We start from the raw sequence: 22,288 nt of genomic DNA, 5'->3' as shown, positions 1-22,288 counted from the left end.
TAATCTTCGGCTTTATAAATTTCAAAGTAAACAAATTTTTTCTCAGTGATCAAGATTATTTTTAAATGTTCCCAAGGTACCTCTAACCCAGCTGTTACTCTGCTCATGCTTTCCTTAATCATCATTATAGCAAAGACAGCGAGAAACAGCTGTAACCAATGCATATCTCATTATCTTTTCCTTGGCAGGCAAAGCGTGCATCGTATTTCATATCTCCCACCCTTTGCTGAAATATATAAGCTATCTGTTATTTTTCATTCCTCTTGTATCTGACTCACATAAAATCATTACTAAAGCTAAAGATGAAGCAATTTGAAATAAGTGCAGTAGAAATTTCTTCAAGAACATCAAGAACAATACAATAGGCAAACAGCGTAACCTGGTTAAATTAATCTTAGATGAGCCTCAAGCCAGATGGATTCAGGGCTTGAACTAAAACTAGGCAAGATGTGTCACGCCAGTGACTTCATTAGGCGTTGCAGTAAGACTTGAGGCTTATTTCACGCTAGCTACTGAATAATCTTTTTTTTTTTTTCCTTCATTCAGCAAGGGCTACACAGATGTAGTGAAAATCCCAGAAGGGGCAACCCACATCAAAGTTCGGCAGTTCAAAACTAAGGACCAGAGCAGGTTCACTGCCTACTTGGCCCTGAAAAAGAAAAATGGTGAGTACCTTGTCAATGGAAAATATATGATCTCCACTTCAGAAACAATCATCGACATCAATGGGACTGTCATGAACTACAGCGGCTGGAGTCACAAAGATGATTTCTTGCATGCAATGGGACACTCTGCCACAAAAGAGGTTCTTATTGTGCAGATACTTGCAACTGATCCAACTCAACCCGTGGATGTTCGCTATAGTTTCTTCGTGCCAAAGAAGCAAGGGCAAATGACTAACTCTGTCACCAGCAGTGGTAGCAGCAGCAGCAAAGTAACTCCACAGCTCACGCAACCCCGCTGGGTTACGGGGCCGTGGCTTTCTTGTTCACGAACATGTGACACAGGATGGCACACCAGGACTGTCCAGTGCAAAGACGGGCATGGAAAATTAGCTAAGGGATGTCTTCTCTCTCAGCGACCATCAGCATTTAAACAGTGCTTGTTGAAAAAGTGTTAACCTGTGGTTGTGATCTTCTTTAAAAGAGGTTTGATTAAGCCATTGTTGACATACTGGTATTAGGTCTGCCCAGACAGAGAGAAGCAAAGGCTTCAATGTACTTACATACAGTCTCAAACTATGGGCAGAATCTGCCTGTTTGGACCAAATGAAGATGTGCACTGCTTTAAATAATAGTAGGGTGATCTTAATATGTCAAAAACTAAGCATTAAAGTCGTTATAAGCCCTCTGTGTCTGCAAAAATATAAAATAAAATAATGCAAAAGAAGAAAAACTAGTGAATGGAGGATCCTGGGATATTTGAAGGTTACAGAATCATCTCCCCTTTTTCACCTACCTCTAACACAGTATGTCCTTAGAAAACGTCACATGTTCCCATGATACCACAGTAGCTTATTTTATACTGTTTTGTAAATATCTTTCATTTGGTATGTCACTTTATATCACTTGGTTCTATTAAAAAATCAAAAGACAAACTACATAAGCAAAGGATTGACCAAAGTATATCTGCAGCCCTTGTGGACTTGTTCCATTCTTCAGAAAGGGCTGCAGATCTTTTACTGGAAAATGAAGAGCTTGCTGCTGGTTTTAAATAGTAATACCTTTTGGTTTTGACAAAAGGAAACACATTTTCATGCTAGGAATTTCCTGAGAACAGATCATTATTCTATGACAAATACCAAGATTCTCAGAAGGAGCATTGCAGCAGCTTGCAGACCAGGGATCCCCACATGTACATTGCTCAAATACCAGCACCATCAGCAACTCCTCACCATGTGTATGTCAGACACACACAGAAGGAGGATTTGGCTGCTATGAGGATTTTGTGTACACTTTGCTTGTAAACCTTCCACTAGTTCCAGCTGTGTCATATCTTGGGATCCTTGTTGTTGATGAACAATAGCTGCTAGCTTCTTCTTTCCATAAAACAAAGGCATATTGTATTTTGTAGAAACTAGTTAGAGAACCAAAAATTACAGGTAAGATAATCAAGTGTCTTCTAACTCAGATATTCTGAGGCTGTGTTCAGCTGCTTTCTCTGTTATTTTCTCTGTGGCTTCCACCTTGAATCTAACAATGTGTAATGTACCCACATCTTTTGAAGAGTCTATAAAGGTCAAAAAAACACAGCAAGCAGTTAGTATTTTATCACTGTTTTGTCCATCATGTTTAACTCTGGTATTCATCTTACCAGCAAAAGTTTGTAACTATTTGTCTTTTTTGATTGTTTTGTGTGTGTTTGGGGGTTTTTTTTAAGCTGTAGAAGGCATTCATGTTTTGTATATCTACCACATTTGGGAGGAAGAGGGGTCACTAGGAAGTCAAACCACATCAGGATGTGGAGGACTTGCCCAATATCAATAAGACTGTTTCCACAGTACAGGCAGTAGCTGGTAATAGTTTTCATTGGCAGCAACTTCTGAATCCCATTATTGTCTGGTAGAAGTTCTGTGACCGAGGATGGGCATTTCACCTTATGCAGGTAACAGGTGGAGGCCTGATAGCAACCCTGTTAAAATTGCTTCCTTTTATATCAGCAGGCTTTGAATTAAGCCCTAGAATAACAGGTACTGAAAGAAATGGTTATACACTGATGAAAATAGAATCCCATCTGTCTTTTATTCCTTTGTTCATCCACAGAGGAGAGTATGAGACTGCTGGAGGATTTTCAGACAAGCTTCACGGCTGTGAGTCAGTGGGTACTCGAGTGCTGAAATACCCCAGGCTCTTCTGAAAATCCTGGTCATGAAATCAGTAGAGAAAACTTGTTGGCATCTGTAGCAAGAAGGGCAGGTCTCACTCCAGGCTGACACAAACATGTTTTTGCAACTGTGGCATGTTTGTATGAACTCTTAGAAAGCATGTGATGATTTCAAAACAGCATACATTGCTACATCTACAAGTATGAAACCTGGAGAAGTGTCTATTTTTGTACCCTGTTCTAAATAAACAGTAATAGGGGCAGGGCCGCCTTCTCTGTCAAAATGAATTACCAATGAATGTTACTAGTCATTCAAAAATGGTGTGGCCTTCTTACTAGGAGTAGTCTTATGCAAAACTGTGGCTTTTGAGGAAAATTCTCCACTTAATCTGTGATCCCACCATAAGAACTGAGATCAAGGCTCTGAGTATTTGCAGAGTTCTAGAAAAGTAAGATTTATGTCTTCTCTATCTGTTAACATAAGATCACTTTGAAGTGTCTTATTTTCCTTTCAAGTAATCTAATTTTTATATTTATATATCTATTACACATGTTCTAGAACCTCTCAAAAAAGTTCGTAACAAACAAACAATCATGAGAGGAAAAATAAGGAGACAGTGTGTCTCAGCATAGACATTTGTCTCTGCATACAGCTGCTGTATTGTGGCGTTTGTTTTTCCTGTGTTTTATCATAATAGAGACAGAATGTGCAAGTATTTGTGCTTGCATCATGGTAATAATTTATTATATAGTCATCAAGATGAGTAAAGCTTTTGGATGCTATTCAGGCTCCAGAAGAGTAATACCATACGCGGGTATAAATTTAAAGTTTCCTTAGATCAAGAGTATCTTTTTCAGAGAAAGAGTTTATTTATAAAAAATTAACTATGAGAACAAACCACTATAGTGATTTTTCCCTTTTCACTAGTGTAGTAATGAAGCAAATTAACATGCAAAAATAGCAGTTGCTGGTGAGAGGGCAAAGGGGACAGACTAAGGAAGCAACCCTGAAAGTGTAAGATAGTGACCTAGTTAGTGGTCAGCCTGCTCTAGTTAACACTTGCTTTTTAGCTGTTCTTTGTAATCAGACTCCAGTTACAAACCTTGCTTTTGTCAGTCATAGCTATTTCATGTAGCTGATGAATGAAAAGTTGGTGCAAGGTATGTGACTGTGTCATTTCAACTTTTCAACCAAATTCCTTGTCTCTCACACTGTTATGTCATTGTTTACATTACTACCAAGTGTTGCCAAACAGCATTCATAAAATGCTTCTAGGGGATAGAAACCTGGAGTATTGCTCTTTGCATAGAAATCAGCAATCCTTAGTGTTAAATTCACTGCTTTTGGGGACACAGCTCCATTGCCCTTAGGTGGAGTTGGACCCCTCAGCATCAGTGTTTTATAGAGCATCTGCTTCTCAAATAAGACGTTCTCACTGCTGTCATCTTTGTCATCTTTGGTTTGACAGTATGCAAGAAATTAAGTTTAGCTGCCCTCCTGTGGAAACAGTTTTATCACAAGGGGGAGAGGGAATAATCTTGTGGATTAATTACAATTGTAAAAAAAAAAAAAAAGCAACACAGCACTGAAAAAATAAAATAATTTATTGTTTTTGAAACTGGTATGTGAACTGATGTAATGAATTTATTTATTCTTATTTAACAAAAATATCAATTGTGCAAATTCTATATTTAAAATGTTCGCTATCGTCTCTGTCTCTCTTTCTTACTCTCTTTTAATTTATGCTTCAAATTTATGTTGAAAGTATGCCTTGTGAGTTTACATAATGTATGGCACTGGTTATTTTTTGTATGTTTTTATTTAGAAAGCTTTCTGCATGAAACAGGAGTATATGTGTATACATGTGTGCACACTGTATAGATGTATGTTCTTTTTCTTCTACCATCTTTTTCTTAGAGAAGTTGTAGATTTTTAATTTTGTGACACCTCATGCTCAAAGCTCCTTGTTACGCTTCACTTTGAAAATCTCTCAATTAGCAAGTCTCTGGACCCAAAAAACCCCATACCAGCTCCTGAAGTCAGACAACAGGCTTGCTTTGCACGGATAAATGCAGTTCATGCTGCATGCCTCAGCGATTTACCACCAAAGCTGGTAGGAGTCTCACCCTTTGCCTCAATGGGAACAAGTTCAGGCTTGTAGTACATGCGAGTCATCTGTATTTGGATGAAGTTTCTCTGAGTTGTCAGGACAGCAAGTGAGTCTTCTCTCACGCAGCTTCTTAATGTTTAAGTGAAAACACTACAGAGAAACTCTTGTGTGCCTCTTTAAAAATATAGCTGAAACAATGTATGATTTGGTTTATGAAGACTGAACTATTAAAAAAGCTACTTTTTCAGTCTTTCCACCACTTATATACATATATAAATATGTATATGTGGCTATAAAAAGTCAAAAGCCCGATTTGGAAGGCTTTGCAATGATTTACTTCATTGTATTCTCGCTCTTTGCACCACATCAGGCAAAGTTAGACACAAAAAAGCCAGCAAAACATTTATTCCCTGTGTTTCTTCAGAAAATAGCAGTATCTGTTTGCTTCCACTTTTCATCCAGTCCAACGACTGCTGCACTCAAGGGAACTTGTATTTGGCCCAGTTTAAGGAAGAAAAATGCAATATAGACAAACCTACAGCTTTTCTACAGTCAGTTTATTTAACAATACAAATTACTTCTGTAGCCACTTCGCCATAAGGGCAGTACTACAGACTGCGGATAATCTATTTCAAACTGTTGAAAGTTTTCTTGCTTATCAGTGCCCACATTCACACAAGTTAATTTCCAGCTCAGCCTCTCTGCCCAGTGTCTGCTGCCATCCAGGCACTGCCGAAGACCTAGAGCCAGCCACAAGGCTTTGGATGAATTTGTGATGGCCCGTGGGTGATGCTTCCTCACTTAAGACCCACTCCAAAATGCCAGGGGTTGACTGTAAGCCTTGACTCCGACGATCTTCAGGGCAGGCTTTAAACAGGATTTGTAAGGATGGAACATTAATAATTGTGGGTTTTCAGCATTATGTTTAAGTGAGTGTTTCTCCTTGTGCTAATGAATGCCGTGCTGTTCTTTGTCACTGAGGAAGATGGATCCTATGGCAAGAGCCAAAAACAGATTCTCTGAGCATGGGCTGCAATTTTCAGAAAAAAAGTTGCTGTTTTGGAGAGGTTTGTTCCTTTTTAAGTGATTAGTTTTTACAGAGTTGCCAGAGTGCATCATCGCATTCATACTTGTCATTGGTAACATTTTCAAGAGGTTTTTTTACGGTGGGTACACTGCTAGTTCAACATTCTTGTTTCAAATAGCGTTGCAAATGCAGATATTTCTGGTTTATCATGTGTACCAGTAATGACTTAATGTGAGAGACATTGTCAGGTCCTCAGCTGGCACCACAAAATGTAGCTTTGGGATTTAGAAGATTTTATTACCAGTGCAAGTTTTCAGTGATAGCGTACAAAATTTGAAACGCCCCAAACATAGTCTTCCAGGTGAGCGGTGTAAGAACTTCTCTTCAGACACACCATACCAAACATCTCGATACAGTCCCACTGCTCTGCACACTGCAGAGTTGCAGGTCGAAAACAAAACTCACGATGTTGTTTGCCCTGGAAGTTGACTGTAGAGGCTCACAGTCACTGCAAGGACACTAAAATAATTTCCATGTACATCAGCCTTGCACAGTCCGTGTTGAAACACGTACATGGGCACGTGTAGAACTTAACTGTGGCTAAATGCAAATGCATATTTTTTGTGTGTGCATGTGTATACTTGTGTGTATATAAACACATACATGTATGTATACACACAAGTATTTGGGTCTCCATTACTCCCACCCACAGGGCAAAATAGTTACACTGGTTTTAGTTATACCTATGTAAATTCAGAGTAACTTCATTACATCATTTGGCTTTGCAGGAGCTGCTTCAGACTTATACCACTTTAAGTGACAGCATAATTTGTGTTTTTATTTACAGGAACTGGTTTACACAATTTATCATATGAACTGTGAAATTTTCTGATAGTTTATCATATGAAACATACTCATTGACAGCATATATGTATTGTTAAAATCCTATCAGATACAGGAAATGATATACTGAATTCAAGTAAGTTTGGAGACAGCATAATACCCCTATATAGCAATAAATCCATTTAATTTCTATTGCCAGGTCATCTGCCTAACATCAGATAAGATAAAATGAGAGAGGTATTGTAGGGAAGACTAATGGGAAAGCACAACATTTGGTTTTGCTTGTTTATTTCATGTGCCTCTTTATACACTCTATTGGTGTCAGCATAAATAAAGTGACAAAAGTGTCACTTTGTACATTACAGATAACTTGGCTGAAATACCAGTACCCTTTGAAAAACCAAGATGTGTCACAAAACTTTTTTTTCATCCTAGTTTGTGTCTAATCAAAGAGAGTTAACATTTTTAGAGCACTACTATGTCAGCCAGTTTACATCATAAATAATATGTTACGCGACATATAAATTCATTTGAACTGAATTGTACAAGGTCTACACTGTACTATGTATGACGCATTGAAGGCCAATATTTTGTTTTGTAAACTATTACATATGTATAATTTACCAGTTGTAATCTTAAAACATTTGATTCTGTGATTTCAGTAAAAATAATAAACTGTATCATAGGTCCAAAATACTTGTTCTGTATGGTATATTTGTGGGCTACTGTTTGCCATTTGTGCCCTACTAGAGACAGACAAGTGAAAACAGATGGAGCTGATCCCTACATTAAGGCATCGATATTCTTTCTATATGTAAATACTGCACTTTAGTTTTGGTGGGGTGGAGTTCTGTCAAAGTGGTTTTGGGAGTCATGAAATATAACAGGAAAGTGCAGAAAGTGGCATTCAGTGTCTCCAGAGCCTTAGACAAAGTTCCTATTTGCTGCAGTTCAGAAAGATGGTACATACCAGTGATCTCCTGAGCCTCCCCAAAGCCCCCATGAACTCCACAGGTTCTGTCCAAAGGCAACGTCCTGCAGAGTTAGTGGATTAAGATATTCAGCATGAGATTCACAATCAGCCATATAAACCAATATAAGAGTAGTAAAACCTGCCAGAGCGGGTAATGGCAGTGTACAATGTGTGCAGAAGTGGTGGTACAGCCTACGAGTCGAAGGAAAAGTGAGAGCAGTAACTAGGGGATTCAGCTGGTGAGACTGAGTTGTACAGACACTCCTATTGAAGCGTGGCTCCTAAAATGAGCTATTACCAAAATTTACTTTTCTAATAGCACCGTATTATTATGCATTATAATTCAATTTTCATGCTGATTTCTTGCTTATCCTTCCTCATTCCACAACAGTAAGTTGGAGTTTTTCTTGTTCCCAAAACAGATGCTTTCTTTCCAAAGGTGAACGCAAATTCATCCTGTCTAAATCTTACCCCACATGCATGTCTAGTCTATTTTGGATTTTGCCTTTGGTTTAATGTGGGGTTTTTGCTTTATTTTGTTTTACAAATTGTAAATGAAATTGATTCTTATTTACAAAAACAATTTATATATGCCTAGGAATAACTTTTCTTCCTAGGTTGTTCAAACAACAGCAGTGAAGCTTTACATAGCTGCCAGTACTTATAGAGAGGCCCAAGGTCTTCAGAAAAATTTGCCTAATAATCTGTTACACTACGTATAAATGTGCTTGAACCACATTACAAGAGAGCTGTCCTGCTAGTGCTTGGTATAATATATGTCTGTATATCTGTACAATATTACATATTTGTAATATTACTATTACATAGTCTATATGTATATAAAGATGTTTCAGAAAATCTTGGTTATACATTTACACTAGATGGTTATAAGACTGCTCGCTGCACATCAGAAAGAAATACAGTGGTCAACATCAGTGAAGGGTGCAGTGAAATAGCGGTGCTACAATGCAGTTTTACCATTTACCCTGTCTAAAGGGTTTAGGAAGATGAGTCGTCTGCTACACTCTTCAGTAAAAATTGACTAACAGGTTTTCATGCCTCCCTGCATCTTTCCTCAGCCAGGATGCTGGGGCAGAGCAAAACCTCCACCAACTCCTTGTCTCCTCCTGCCCACCTGCAGGTAGGAGTAGCAGACATGCAAACTGTGCCACAACTTTGTCCTCTACTTTTAGAGATTTTTTTTATCTCTTAGAGAACTCCACAAGTGTTACTACCCAGTGCTTCCTCTGTATTTTTGTCTGCATAGCAAGCTGCAATGTCGCCGAGTGATTATGATAGCTCCTATCTTCCCAAAATTCCATTTTTATTTCCCATTTTAGAGTTTGTGGTAGCTCAGAGAAAGCCATTACTGGGAACGGAAATCCATTCGTATACAAATCAAATAGAGCAGAAACAGCGGTATAGACTTTTTCAAATGTTCAGCGCTGTCATAATCCCATTACTGTGCAGGGACTGTTCTGTATCAGGAAGATGAACTCATTCTCTCTTAATGTATTTTCCATCTCTTCGCAGTGTGACATTTCACCTCTTCAGAAACTATACATAATTATGTATGAGGAGGGAGACTTCTATTCCTGAGAGTCTGAACTTGTAGACCCAAATCTCATTTTTAGGTGGGGATGCAAGATGGATTTGATCCAATTTCAGTCCTCTAGCCAAACCGATCCTTTAAAAAAACCCCTAAGTTTTGGAAACCTCAAAATATATCCAACAATCAAACTAGAAAATGTTCAAGTCTTTCCACATTGCTTACACCGTTACCTCACTCTTCTTAAATTGTGCTCTGAAAAGTTTAAAGTAATAAATTCATCATACTTAGACGACTCAGCATTCTAAGCTGACCCAAGGATAGGGTTGAAGAGTAAATGCGTGGGAAAAATAACAAACGCCAAGGAAAAATTATTATTTTCCATGCTTGGAGGACCAGGGCAGCAATATCTTTGCATTCTCTTGATTATTCTGGGAACAGTGTGTCTAAGTGAAAGCACACGGACATTTTCTTAAGCAGCTGCCCAAGAAAGCTTTGTTGTAGCAATTGTTCAACCTAGGGATGAGCTTATTAAAACAGCCATTGTGGCCATTGCCACCATAGTCTCACTGCTCCAAGTGTTGCTAAACAAATACAGTAAGATGGGATAGTTGGATGAAATTCTGGAGAATGCGTATGCATTTAGGTACGGGAGAGAGACGGGTGCTTCAGCAGGCATAAGGGGTAAGAAGTGTTGCGTCCTATAATGTTTATTAGCTTTAATGCATTTTGCCACAGAAAGCTCGTAAGCATGTATTTTGCCTACTTGCAATTTTGTTCACTGGTATGTCTTTCTTTTAATTCTTCCATCTCTGTCTCAGAAAGACTTTACCTAAAGGACCCGAATCTGCCAAACCCTCCCGCACATCTCTGACTGCATAAGCCTGAGTTTTGCTAAACAGACTCACGTTAGCAGCAATCAGTTCTTCCCGGTACGCCACGAGTGCTGCCAGATGGGCGCTAAAGGAACGGCATCCCCTGCCCTCGCAGCTGCCAGAAGAAGACAAGGGTCAGGGGTGAGCCCAACAGTGCCACGCAAGAGCCCTGCTGGCATCGGCTCTCAGACCATCTCCAGGGCTGAAGCCAGCTGAATTTTCAGATCCTGTGTATGTACAAGGACATGCCTATCTCAAGCTCATCTGAATGCTTTGCACAGGTGTACATCAGAAATTAATTCTTTTTATAGCACCAACTCTGTCAGTCACCTTTTTTCCCCCTTACACATTTGTGGTGTTGTTTTGAGAAAGGACAGTCAAAATGGATTTTATATATTTTGCTCTGGAGGCACTGAGGCGCTTCTTTTAAGCTTTAAATTGTTGATGGGGGCTGGCTGTTCTCATGCCCATTGATAATTTTTCTTATCTGCTGTAATGATCAAATGCCATATGCCCCAGTGAGGTTTGCAGATGCAAATTCTGCCATGCCAGTAACCACAGAAGGGCCATATGCATGTGTTAGTGCACATAAAGTGCACCTCCTTGCAAAACAAATGTGCAAATTCCACTCGACTGGCAATCCAGCAGAGAGGCCCATTGCAAACTGACCCCGTGCAGCCATAAAGCCATGAAGGTGCCACAGAGAAACATCTGCTGGGTAAGCAGGAAGGCACCAGTGCGGTGAACATCGCTACGGTCCCCTAGTGCCTGAGAGCATCAGGTAACTCACATCTTGAAACAGTTGAAAGCTGGCAGCAGGCCACCTAGGCAATTGCTTAGATGGCAGCTACCCAGTGGGTTGGCAAACAAGCTTAGTTACCTAGTAAAGGTGGTCTTTAACTAAAGGGTAATGAAAATTATACTGGAAACTTTCAGAGCACTTTAAAGCGGTCAATTTAAGACAGAGTCCTGCCCACTGGAAGTGGTCCTTTGCTGAAGGCCTCACTGTGCTAGGGCTGGTTTTGTCCAGAAAAAACAGTGTTAGATACATTCTGTGTGGGCTGGAAGGAATGTTTTCACACTGATATTTATGTGGCATGCTAAGATCTGACAGCCATCCAGAGGGGTTTCGGCCAATATTTCATTTTAAATATATGCTGCACACAAACGAATAAAAGCACGTGAAATGGCATTGCTTCTGAGGGGTAAACCGAATGGCAGAGCATCTGCAGATAGCGGAGACAGACTCCATATGGTAAACCAGTGGCTACAGAGATATGGGTTCTTTTGACAGGAATTTGAGCTATGAAAGCATTTAAGGGGAAATTACCAACCAGTCTGGCACTCAAATGCCAAAATACACAGTCAGACCCTTGGCCATACGGGCACGCTGTAATGCTCTTCAGCTTCACTTCAAAGGGAGAAGGGAGGTTGCAGGACTTCTCTGTGTAAACCTCAGACTCTCCATGTATGCAGGAAATCACCATCAAAACTCTAGCCCTTCATCAGGTTAAAACGAAACAGTGAACTGAAGTATTATATATGAAGAACTTTTCCTTCAGAGGAGAGGAGAATGAACCAAAGGATGTTTTGTTTCCCTCTCCATCAGAAAAATTATTATTTTGGGATGAGTTCATTGTGTATTTTTGGCTTTTTTTTTCCCCAAAAATAGTTTCTTAAGGCAAGGCAGAGTCAGAGACAGAACCTAAGACAAGTTGTGAAGTTACTGTGGAACTACTTTGCCTCCAAAGGTCTCTGCCTGCCTCAGCCTGCTGAAGACAAAGTATGGCTCCAATCTTGGGCTCCTGTTCCCCAGAGCCTGCACCTTCCACCCCAGGAGCCATTTCGTTTGGCCACATTCATAACGTTGTTTTAAATCATCACCTGGCTTGTTTTCAGAGCTAGTCACATTTCTGGAAATATGTAAAAGAGGATGTTAAAGACCTAGTAGATTAGGAAAAACAAAAAGACATTGGCAAAAAAAAAATAAATAGGAGAAGTAGTTACTTCTCGTTTGCAACTACAGAAGAAAAGAGGGAGGAAAGCTAAGAAGGATTAGCATCTATGAACAATATCTCTTCTATCTTGATTCTGGATGTAAGCCATAATCAAACAGCATTCAAAAACTTTGGAAAACTCAGGGAGTTAATTTAGATCTCGTAGAAATCCATATATTGGAGTAAACTTTAAAATATAAAGCAGAACAGCTAAAATAAGAGAATGGAGTAGCGAAGGATGAAAAAATACTTTTCGGTTAGATACAGCAAGAGACAAGAAGTTACTAAGATGGGAGCTTGGACAGTTTAAGATAATTTAATACAAGATTAAATTTACCAGATAAATATAAGGAACATCTTTGTATTCTATAAGGGTGAATATGAATTTCCATTAGAAGTAGTAGCTGAAGACTTCATAACTTAATTATTTATGAGAATGTGGATATTGTTAATAAAAAACCTCAAGATTGCAGCCCAGATGGGTTTATCATTTTAAGCCTTTTTAAAGCTTGAAATAAAGTTAGTTGATTTATTTAATTACACATGCCAGGAGGTTCCTACTCTTGCATGGAAGCAATTGTAGCTGTAATATACATTACAACTCACAAAGGGATAGGAGTGAATCAGTCATTCCTAATGTACTTCCTAATGTAACACCTGCTTTTAAAGCAAAGGGTTAGTAGGTAGACTAGAAAGTTTCTTTGATACATGTGCTCAGGCCAGTAAGATGTACCGCAGGAAAAGCACCTCACAGACAAGGGATTTAGACTTAAGTTTGATTAACAAATACTCCAAGGGCTCTTGGTGTCCTTACACAAGAGAAAGCTGCCAGCTGAACAAAACCAGAATGGGACCAGAGTAAGGGTCCTGGCTGAAGGTGCACCATGACCATGTGTTTGCAAAGGCTTGTTGATGGACAGTCTCATAGGTGCTGACCCCAGAAATTTGTGAGAATGAGGGATAAAGCCTGCGTGGGAACCAGTGTTTAAGCAGGGGTATGAGTCCAATTCACCTGACTAGTTCAGTAAAAGTCCTGTGGGTAAAGAAGTAGCTTGGTCATTTGAGACACATCTCAAAGCACTGCAGGGAAGTAGCTAGAGGACCACAAAAACTACGTTGGTATCCATATGGCAAGAGACAGAGGTTATTTTAGCAGTGTGAAATGTTTTCTGATTCCAACAGCACACAAAAAAAGTGCCAAAGCAATTTGCCAGTGACAATAATGTGTAGTAATGTTGGGGACGAAAAACCTTCAGCTGGGTTTGACCCAGTATAAACCATCCTGGGGTCTGCTCCAGTAATATTCAGTGTTAACCAACTATATCTGGGCTTTTTATCTGAGTAGTATCTGTCACTTAAATATAGATAAATATTAAATTATATCTACATTTAATGCAGAGCCCTTAGTGTTGACTTAAAATGTAACTCATGTTTCTAAATCATTTCAGTGAATTTGTAAATCCTATCCTTAAAGTTTTTGAAAACCATATATTATTATTTTTTTAGTCTGCTATTTAACACCATAGTGTGATTCTAGCCAAGCCCTGAAATCCCACGCAAGGCAGATTATGTTCGGTTCTCTGGCTGTCTACATATTTTCCTCCCCTATGTACCTTACAAGCCAATGCCTGAATATAGCCCTTAAAAGCATATCCTTAGCATACACCCAGGAGACCACATTCAGTATCCTGTCACCCATCATATTGAACTGGTTAATTCTGCCAGGATTGTTAATAAAAGCATAATTTCAAAAATGTCTCTTTACTTAAAGCTTTTTTTTTTTAATGGTATAGTAGTTATGGCAACTGCTTCCTGCCACCTCTGCTGCCAAAAGCCACAATCCATCCATGAAAAAGAGCTCCTCCATCCAAACACATTTTTCAGTGGACAGCAGCATTCCCTGGCTGGAGCACATTCTTCCCTTCCCTTCTGGCAAACTGGAAGCCAAACAAAATCTGTAACAAATGTGAGCTGAGAGTGAGGAATTAAGTGAACTTCTTACAAATGACTTTGTATTTTTACACGTACATGCAAGAAAAAAAGAAAAAATATTGCAGGGAGGGGCTGGGGGGGGGGGGGGGGAGGGTAGAAAAAAAGCCAGCCACCCCCCAGGGCTGTTCAATGAAATAAAATGTTTTCCTTTCTTAGAATGCACGTTTGGGATTCAAACTCTCTTAAAAGTCTTGGCATAATAGTAATTAAAAAATTGGTGAGTTATTTCCCCTTCTCTCTCTGTTTTATTCTACCATAGAGATCAGTGGCAGGATTTCTTAAGTCTGGTGTATTTCCTGCATGATGATCAAAGTTTTTTTTATGAATTTGAAAAGAAAATGTTCCTATTCTTTGCTAGTACCAAAACTCTGCTTCTATGAGCAGGCCTTTCTGGTCTCGACACAAAATAATTCTTACATTTTCTGTTTGACAACATGGTAAAGCTTTTAGAAAAGCTTTACAATTATTTTTATGGGCTGTATTTATAAATATTATTTTCCCTCCCTAGGCATAATTCCAACGCACAGTTATGCCAAGCTTGCTTGTCTTTCCCTTGCCCTGTCGACTGTGACCTTTTACCCACTCAGAAAATAATTAGTACATTTTCCAGAAGATAGTTGGATGATTTCATGTTCTCTTCTTATGAGAAAACATTGTAACAGACCACTTGAGCAAAGAGTTTAATGTGTTGTTCTTTCAAGCCCCTGTACAGCAAATGAATACAAATGTACAAGAATGTCAAAAAATTAAACGAATCAAGAACCATGATAACAATGAGATGAACTCACTTATAAAGCGGGAATTCTCTTATAGGCTGAATTTGGATGTTTTATTAAAATGCAACACAACCATCATGATATAAGTCACTTCAAGATTTTTGGCTGTGTATGGGAAGATAAAGCTCGAGTTCCAGTACTAATTAGGCATTGCACACATTGTGATCATTAATAATTTCCACCACACTAGTTTCAGCCTACAAGATATTTTGCAAACAAATTGCAGAAACATGGTGCAGACAGTGTAAGCACCCAAAAGCACATACAGTACGTAAGGCTAAAATTATGAAAAATAGAGGGGATGGAAAAGTAGCAGCAGAGACACGGGTCCAATCGAAAATTGTGAGGCCGATATTACTACAGTTTTGCTTTCAAGCTCAGCAATGGGACCGCATTGCCGAGTATTCTGTGTTAATGCAGTTTTCACTGATTAAAAACCTTTTTCTCCCTATAAAGTAGCTACCTTACTTAGATATTTGCCTTCAAAATTATTTTCTCTGCCTCCGTGCAAGTGATATATTATATAGCTGTGTTAGGCACTTTAGCTTCTTTTATACAGTAAACATAGAGAGGTGTTGCAACAGGACTTCAGAGTATTTAAAAATCTCTTCCACTGGTTAGCTTAATGTCAGGAGTCATCAACAGGCCACCCCACACATGTTCTCAGTGTGCAAGTGAGTTGTGTGGCTAATGGTGGAGCCATATGAGCCCTCTATGCAGAGGAAGTCTGTGCACCAGCAGGGATAACTGCTCCCTGCTTTTGTCTCCAGTTCCCAAACTTGAGCTAGCATATATTGCAGCAACAGGAGAATGAAAAGAAGTAAGAAGAAAAGGCAAAGCATATATATATGATGCCGCAAAATAAAATGAAGTTTGTATCTCTAAGGATTCACTGATTAATTCACTGCTTGGATTTTCTCCCAAACAAGCTATGCTGGGTTGATCCAGGACTAAGCTAGCTAAAAGAAAGTGTCACCATTTGAAGCATAATCCTAATCAACTATCCCCAAGTTTCCCTTAACTGTGAAGTTGAGCTGCAAGATTTCAGAATTTGCCTATGCTTACACAGGTCAAATGAAGTGATGACAAAGAGGCATCAGAAGATATCCTTACCCCTGTTTCCCAGCTGAAGCAACTGGAAGACGTAAAAGTCATAATTATGCTGTTTTAAGTTACACAGTGAGCAGAAGCACAGCCAGGAATGTACTGTAGGCTTCTAGGCTCCAAAATAGAGATATAAAGCAACTGTTCCTCTTTACCAGGATTTTTTACAGCTGCTTTCAGCATCAGGTTGACATTCTGAGTTATTTTTTTCATTCAAGTCCCCTTTTGCAGCTTCATCTACATAGGCAGTTCCCCACTGCAGACAGGAGCACTGGTCCTGCCCAGAGCAACTCTTGAAGCAGCTTTCATTAGTCAATCCAGGTAACTTTGCTAACTGACAGAGAAAAGTAGGCACCTGAAATGTACAAGACTTGTGGTTTTTGCCATTGACCTTAGAGAAAGATGAACAGTGTTCCACAGGCTCTTGTTTCTCTCAATTGGTCTAGGTTATTAAATGTGGAGAAGGCTTCCACCTTTGACCAGACAAATCCATCCCTGGCCTCAGACTGCTCAAGAGATTGCTTTATGGTACAATGGTTGACTTCAATGCAAGTCGGTCTATGAAGACAAACACTGCTGTCATAAATTATTCCAGTGGCATGTTGTCTGCCAAGAGTGTATTACACTGTTCCTCTTCTTAATTTTTTTAAGTCTAAATACATAAAACTGTAGCAACTATTTCATAGTCTTTCAAAAATTTAAAAAAAATATTTTGACACTGGGGAGGGGTTTCCTCTCATTGACTTCCAAATCTGCATCTGAAGCAGTCTTCATAGGTGCGTTTTAGATTCAATAGTGAGAAAATCGGCCCTTCACACATGCTATTCATTTCACCCTACAGTAGATGTCCATAATGGGTTAGATGAATTGCACATCACAAATGTGTATTTCTTTCCAGTGACAAAGGGACATAGGGTTCAGATGTAGACAGCTACAGTGCAGATGTCTGAAGCTGAGTGAGATGAATCTCATTCCAGGTCTCAAAAGGGCTGAAAGTGCTTGGGAGCAGTATCCTGTTTCCAAAGAGTTTTCAAGCAAAAACTCAGTTCCAAATGGCTATAATTCTTTCCAAAAATTGACTGGATGAAGGCAGGTTTGTTCTGCAGCATTTTTTTTCACTGAGCTACCATTGTGAGAATTAGTAATGTTCCAGTTCACTCTCCCTCCCTATTATCCCTCCCCCTTAGGTCCTCCAGCTCTTACTTCATTGCAAAGTTCTCTTTAAACTTGTGTAAAAAAATATACCTTCTCTATGGTTTAGAAAATTAGTGAATTCAAAACCCCTCAGAATGTGAAGGTTATACATATTGCAATGACTGTCAGAAAAATGCTTTGCTCCCCTCCTCCCCGCCCAAAATATATTCCTGTGGAGTGATCTAATTTTTATGCTAAGACTTACTTGCAGATTTTTTTACTAACATGAAGTTGTTTAAAATTAAATCGGGGGGTGTCACGGTTTGAGCCCAAAGGGCAACTGATACCACCCAGCCATTCACTCACCCTTTCCCCCACAGCACTGAGGAGAAAATAAAACAAAAGGCTCAGGAGTCAAGATAAGGACAGGGAGGGGTAGCTCACCCCTTACCGTCATGGGCAAAAGACAGATCCCGTAGGGGAAGAAAAAGAACATCACTTTAATTCAGACGCTAACAACACCACCACTTAACAGACAGAGTGGGACAGTGAGAAGCATTACCACATCTTACAAAAACCTCCCCCTAACCCTCCCTTCTTCCCCAACTCAATTTTGCTCCCAATATCTCTACCTCCTCCCCCCAGCAGTGCAGGGGCAGGGAATGGGGGGTTTTCAGTGAGTCTGCCACTTCTTCCTTCTCAGGGGAGAGAGGGAGCACTCCTCTGTGTTCTTCCCTTGCTCCACGTGGCTCCCCTCTCACAGGAGACAGTCCTCCACAAACTTTCTCTGTCGTGAGTTCTTCCCACAGGCTGCAGCCGCTCCCAGGCTACTCAGGTGTGGGTCACCCCCATGTGCTGCAGTCCTCCCAGTGCTGAACTACAACAGCGGGGGCTTCTTCTTCCCATAGAGTCCTGGCATTCTTTGGGTGGAGCCATCTGCTCTGGTGCAGGGTCCTCCACAGGCTGCAGGCAGATCTCTGCTCCACCAGTGACCTCCATGGGTGGCAGGGGGGGAGACCCTGCTGTCTCCAGGGGATACAGGGGGGGTCTCTGCTCTGGCGCACCTCCCCCTCTTCCTACTCTTTCTCCTTCTTTCTATTGGCCTTGGCATTAGCATAGGTGTTCTTCTCATAACTCCTCCTGACAAATCCCAACGCTCTCTCAGGTTCCCCTTCTTAAATATGTTATTGCGGAGGCACAGCCACTGTCACTATTTGGCTTGGCCTTGCCCAGAAACCAGTCCAACTTGGAGCAGGGGAGCCTTCAAGAAGCTTCTCACAGGGGCCATCTCTGTAGCTCCCTCCCCCACTACCAAAAACCCCGCCACACAAACCCAGCACAGTGGGAATCAAATCAAATCAGATCAGGGCCTGGAGCACCTCCCTTATGAGCACAGGCTGAAAGAGTTGGAGCTGCTCAGCCTGGAGAAGAGAAGGTTCCAGGAAGACCTTATAGTGGCTTTCCAGTACTTAAAGGGGGCCTACAGGAAAGATGGGGAGGGACTCTTTGTCAGAGAGTGTAGTGATAGGACGAGGGGAAATGGTTTTAAACTGAAAGAAGGTAGATTTAGATTAGATATAAGGAATAAATTATTTCCTGTGAGGGTGGTGAGGCACTGGAACAGGTTGCCCAGAGAAGCTGTGGACGTCCCCTCCCTGACAGTGTTCAAGGCCAGGTGGGACGGGGCTTTGAGCAACCTGGTCTAGTGGAAGGTGTCCCTGCCCATGGCAGGACGGGTGGAACTAGGTGATCTTTAAGGTCCCTTCCAACCCAAACCATTCTATGATTCTATGATTCTATGAAATTATGATGGCCTTGGAGAAATGCAAAAGTATTTGTTTCACTTAGCCTTGATATACAACATTAAAATCATATTTTACTACAGAGCTTTTAAAGTCAATTATTGAATTATATATTAGTAATGTTATTACAACTCATTATCCCTATTACACATCTAATATTAGTAAGCCTTTACAACAAGCTGTTGTAAGCCCTTCAACAAGCTGTGACAATGAGATCCAAAAGTAACCATGAAATACATGGTAGTTTTGAATGCTATGCGTTGTGAAGAATCTCTTATCAAGTAGATATTATTGCTGTGTTACAAGCACAAAGAGAACCCAGATCCTCACCCATTCATTGTGTGTATACTTCCACTATCTCTTCTTTTTTGTCTTCTTTACCCCATGGTGAATAAATGTAATCAAGCCACCTGCTGCTTCCATGTCTGTGCACTGTTTTTCCGCAGGTGTCACTAAATTCTCTTGAGTATGCTCCAGCTCATTCCCGAAGAAAACACCGACATCCAAGTTTCTTTTTGATTATAACCAAATAGTGGTTATAATTTGACCATATTATAACCAAATTATTATATAAGCCAAATGCCTTACCTGAGCTGTCAAAAAAAAGAAAAAAGAAAAAAAACACTCCCCAAATGTAAAACTCCCTTTTCTGAGCTGATATAGTTGATTTAAATGCCTTTAATTTCATGAGTGCATAGAGCTGTGGAGAGCTCAGTACTCCATATGCATCTATGCCAGCTGTCACAGTAAGAAAGGCAGAAGTGAGCAAAATACTAGGCTTGTCAAGTGGACAGGCTTTGGAGAAAGTGGTGAAAGAATTTTTTGTATCCAGGCAGACTTTACACTGCTCAATTCGCACTACGTCTCTCCTGGTTCCTGGGAAGTTTCTTTTTATCCTTCTACTTTAGCTGTAGGTTTACAGACAACCACATTCAAAAGAGAAACCTCATAATACAAGGGAATCAAACATTTGTGGAAGGCATCAGATCTCTCAACTCCTTTTGGTACCCAAATTATTTCTGCTGTAAGCAAAGGTGGTGTTCTTTCATTTGTATCATTTATTATTAACATGGAGTTTGATTAAAATAATGAAACTGAAGTAACAGTAAAAAATGACCCCTACAGGATGTGAGGATTTCTCCTCCAGCACTTTTTGTGAACGCTCTCATCCTTAGGGTTTATTATAAATTAGATACCATTAATGAGTTTTCAGAGGTTATAAATATGAAAGGGATTTTTTTCCTCTTTCAACTATTCCATCATAAAATGGAAGGTAACTAGTAGAAACATGTCTTGTTCTTCCCATCGCAGGCAACAAGTTAATGTATAAATCAAAATAATCAGCCCTACCTATTAAAAAAGTTAGTGACAATAGGCTGGGACTTCCCCTTGCTGCCACTTACCATTCCATATAGCTCTGTGGGCACCAGTGGAATGACTTCATCTTGCACTTTTGGCCCAATAACCACATATTTACAAAGGTCAATGTACAGCAATGGCATCGGTAGATTCTAAAGAAACTAGTATTTTAAGTGCAGTGTCTAACTCCTGAGTAATTTTAACACATTTGCACTGCTCACCAGATGTCACATTGTCAGGTTTACAAAAACAGGAACGCTTTCAAGTGGGTCTAGAAAAGTAATATTTACAGTACAAACTTTATCTACTTATATAAAAGTGTTTGTCCTCAATTCTCCTGTTGGTCTAACATAGAATTATCTAAGATGACTTCTATTTTTGCACACAAAATTACAGAATTAAGCTAGTGAACTGTTTCTTTGAGTACTATTAGCAAATTTCGTATGTGTATGTGTGTGTGACTAAAAGTTGTTTAGTGCCATCTTTTGGGTGGCCCTAATACTACAGAACGGCTTAATCAAGTCAATTACACATTTGCCATCGTTCACGTGGCGAGGAGGCCATGTGTTACTAGTTCCCTAAACTCATTTCTAGAGAGTTAGGGGTTTTATCCTAGACTATAGCTCTCCAGATTTTGTTTTCTAATGTGTATGAGCTCTCTAAAGGGCACATGGGCAGAGTTGAAGGGGGATGAGCTGGTTTTGGGCTGTGCTAGTCAAGGATGCAGGAGTGGGAGCATGATTTGCCACCATGGGATCAACCTGAGCAGGATCAGTGAAACAAAGGGAAGGAGGTACAACCAGTGACAGCAGGTGTAATTACACCACAGAGGCAGACTGATGCTTGACAGTGGGTGAGAAAATAGACATTTAGGCCTCTTGCCTGGCGCAAGCTGTTGTGGAGCTGCTGGGGATGGGAAGTGCCTGTAGCAATCTTGCACCTACTTTGAGAATTGAAGGGAAAAGGGGCTGGAGGAGCCTCACCCACAGTAGCTCTTTTTAACAGGACAGGCACTGCAGTTCCTACACGCTCCTTTAGGGCGCTCCTATGGTTCAGCAGTATATGTGCACCCTCATAAAATCAATCACGTTTCACCCTCTTCTTACACTGTTCAGTTCATGATAACTGCAAATTACCTTGATAGACAGCAGACACCTATGTAGTAGCTCAAGTCTCCTGCATTATTTTTTTTTTTTAATTTTTCAGGGGAAATTGTTTAAAAAGGTATGTGTCTTTAATTATGAGATTTCAGTCTTCTTCCAGCATCAAAATGCTTCCAGCCCTCCCCACAGCCACAGTTAAGTGAAGACTATACACAGCTGAGTGGCAGTAGTCAGATGACAAAGAAACTCAATGTGAGGATGAATTGCTGGGAGTGTTTCCATGCTGCATAAAGAAATCCCCTAGACCTTTCTTAGCACACAAATCCCCAAATCCCCAGCAGCAAAATATTTTCCTATTTAGAAACAGTGTTTTTTTCCAACTTTGGCCAATGTTCATGCTATTTTATAAGATAATTATCTATGTATCCCAGTCACGCCCTATATCACCAAATTTCTTTCTTCTGGCTCCTAACATAAGACCAACAGTAAAGTCATTAAATTATTTGTTTATATTCTGTCTTTATTCCTTATTTCTTGCTAGCTCTAAAAACAGATCATATGTCAAAAACAAACAAAAAAAAAAAAAAAAGCAAGCATCCAAAAATCCAACTTAATACCTACACTGATGCCATAGAACTAAAAGTGTACATGAAATATTACACCCATGGTACCTGGTATATGGTAACTAATAACCAAATCTGGCCATAAAACCCTGCCTTTTCCACAGATGGTGTCCTGGTTTAACCAGGATAGGGTTAAGTTTCCCCAGCAGTGGGGGGGGAGCTCTAGCCGGGTTATTCAGATACCATGCGGACGTCAC

General features: G+C 40.0%; 2 protein-coding genes across 2 annotated transcripts in view; one reads left to right on the top strand and one right to left on the bottom strand.

The window, feature by feature from the left end:
- The window catches only part of ADAMTS5 (ADAM metallopeptidase with thrombospondin type 1 motif 5), a 47,931-nt gene extending 40,433 nt beyond the window's left edge, over window positions 1–7,498 (top strand). Inside the window, exon 8 of the mRNA XM_074813981.1 lies at window positions 547–7,498. Within this exon, the coding sequence (XP_074670082.1) occupies window positions 547–1,120 (574 nt within the window). The 3' untranslated portion in view covers window positions 1,121–7,498. The remainder of the gene's footprint in view (window positions 1–546) is intronic.
- Window positions 1–20,508, bottom strand: part of LOC141920022 (uncharacterized) — a 64,077-nt gene extending 43,569 nt beyond the window's left edge. The window contains exons 1-3 of the mRNA XM_074816708.1: window positions 20,410–20,508; window positions 19,595–19,599; window positions 10,159–10,316 (exon numbers count right to left, since the gene is read on the bottom strand). Coding sequence (XP_074672809.1) covers window positions 10,159–10,316; window positions 19,595–19,599; window positions 20,410–20,508 — 262 coding nt within the window. The remainder of the gene's footprint in view (window positions 1–10,158; window positions 10,317–19,594; window positions 19,600–20,409) is intronic.
- Between the last annotated feature and the right edge of the window lie 1,780 nt (window positions 20,509–22,288).

The sequence above is a fragment of the Strix aluco genome, chromosome 2 (assembly GCF_031877795.1).
Source record: "Strix aluco isolate bStrAlu1 chromosome 2, bStrAlu1.hap1, whole genome shotgun sequence".
Lineage (NCBI taxonomy): Eukaryota > Metazoa > Chordata > Aves > Strigiformes > Strigidae > Strix > Strix aluco.
The sequence above is the reverse complement of the archived record's forward strand: the minus strand, read 5'-3'. Positions and strand labels throughout refer to the sequence as shown.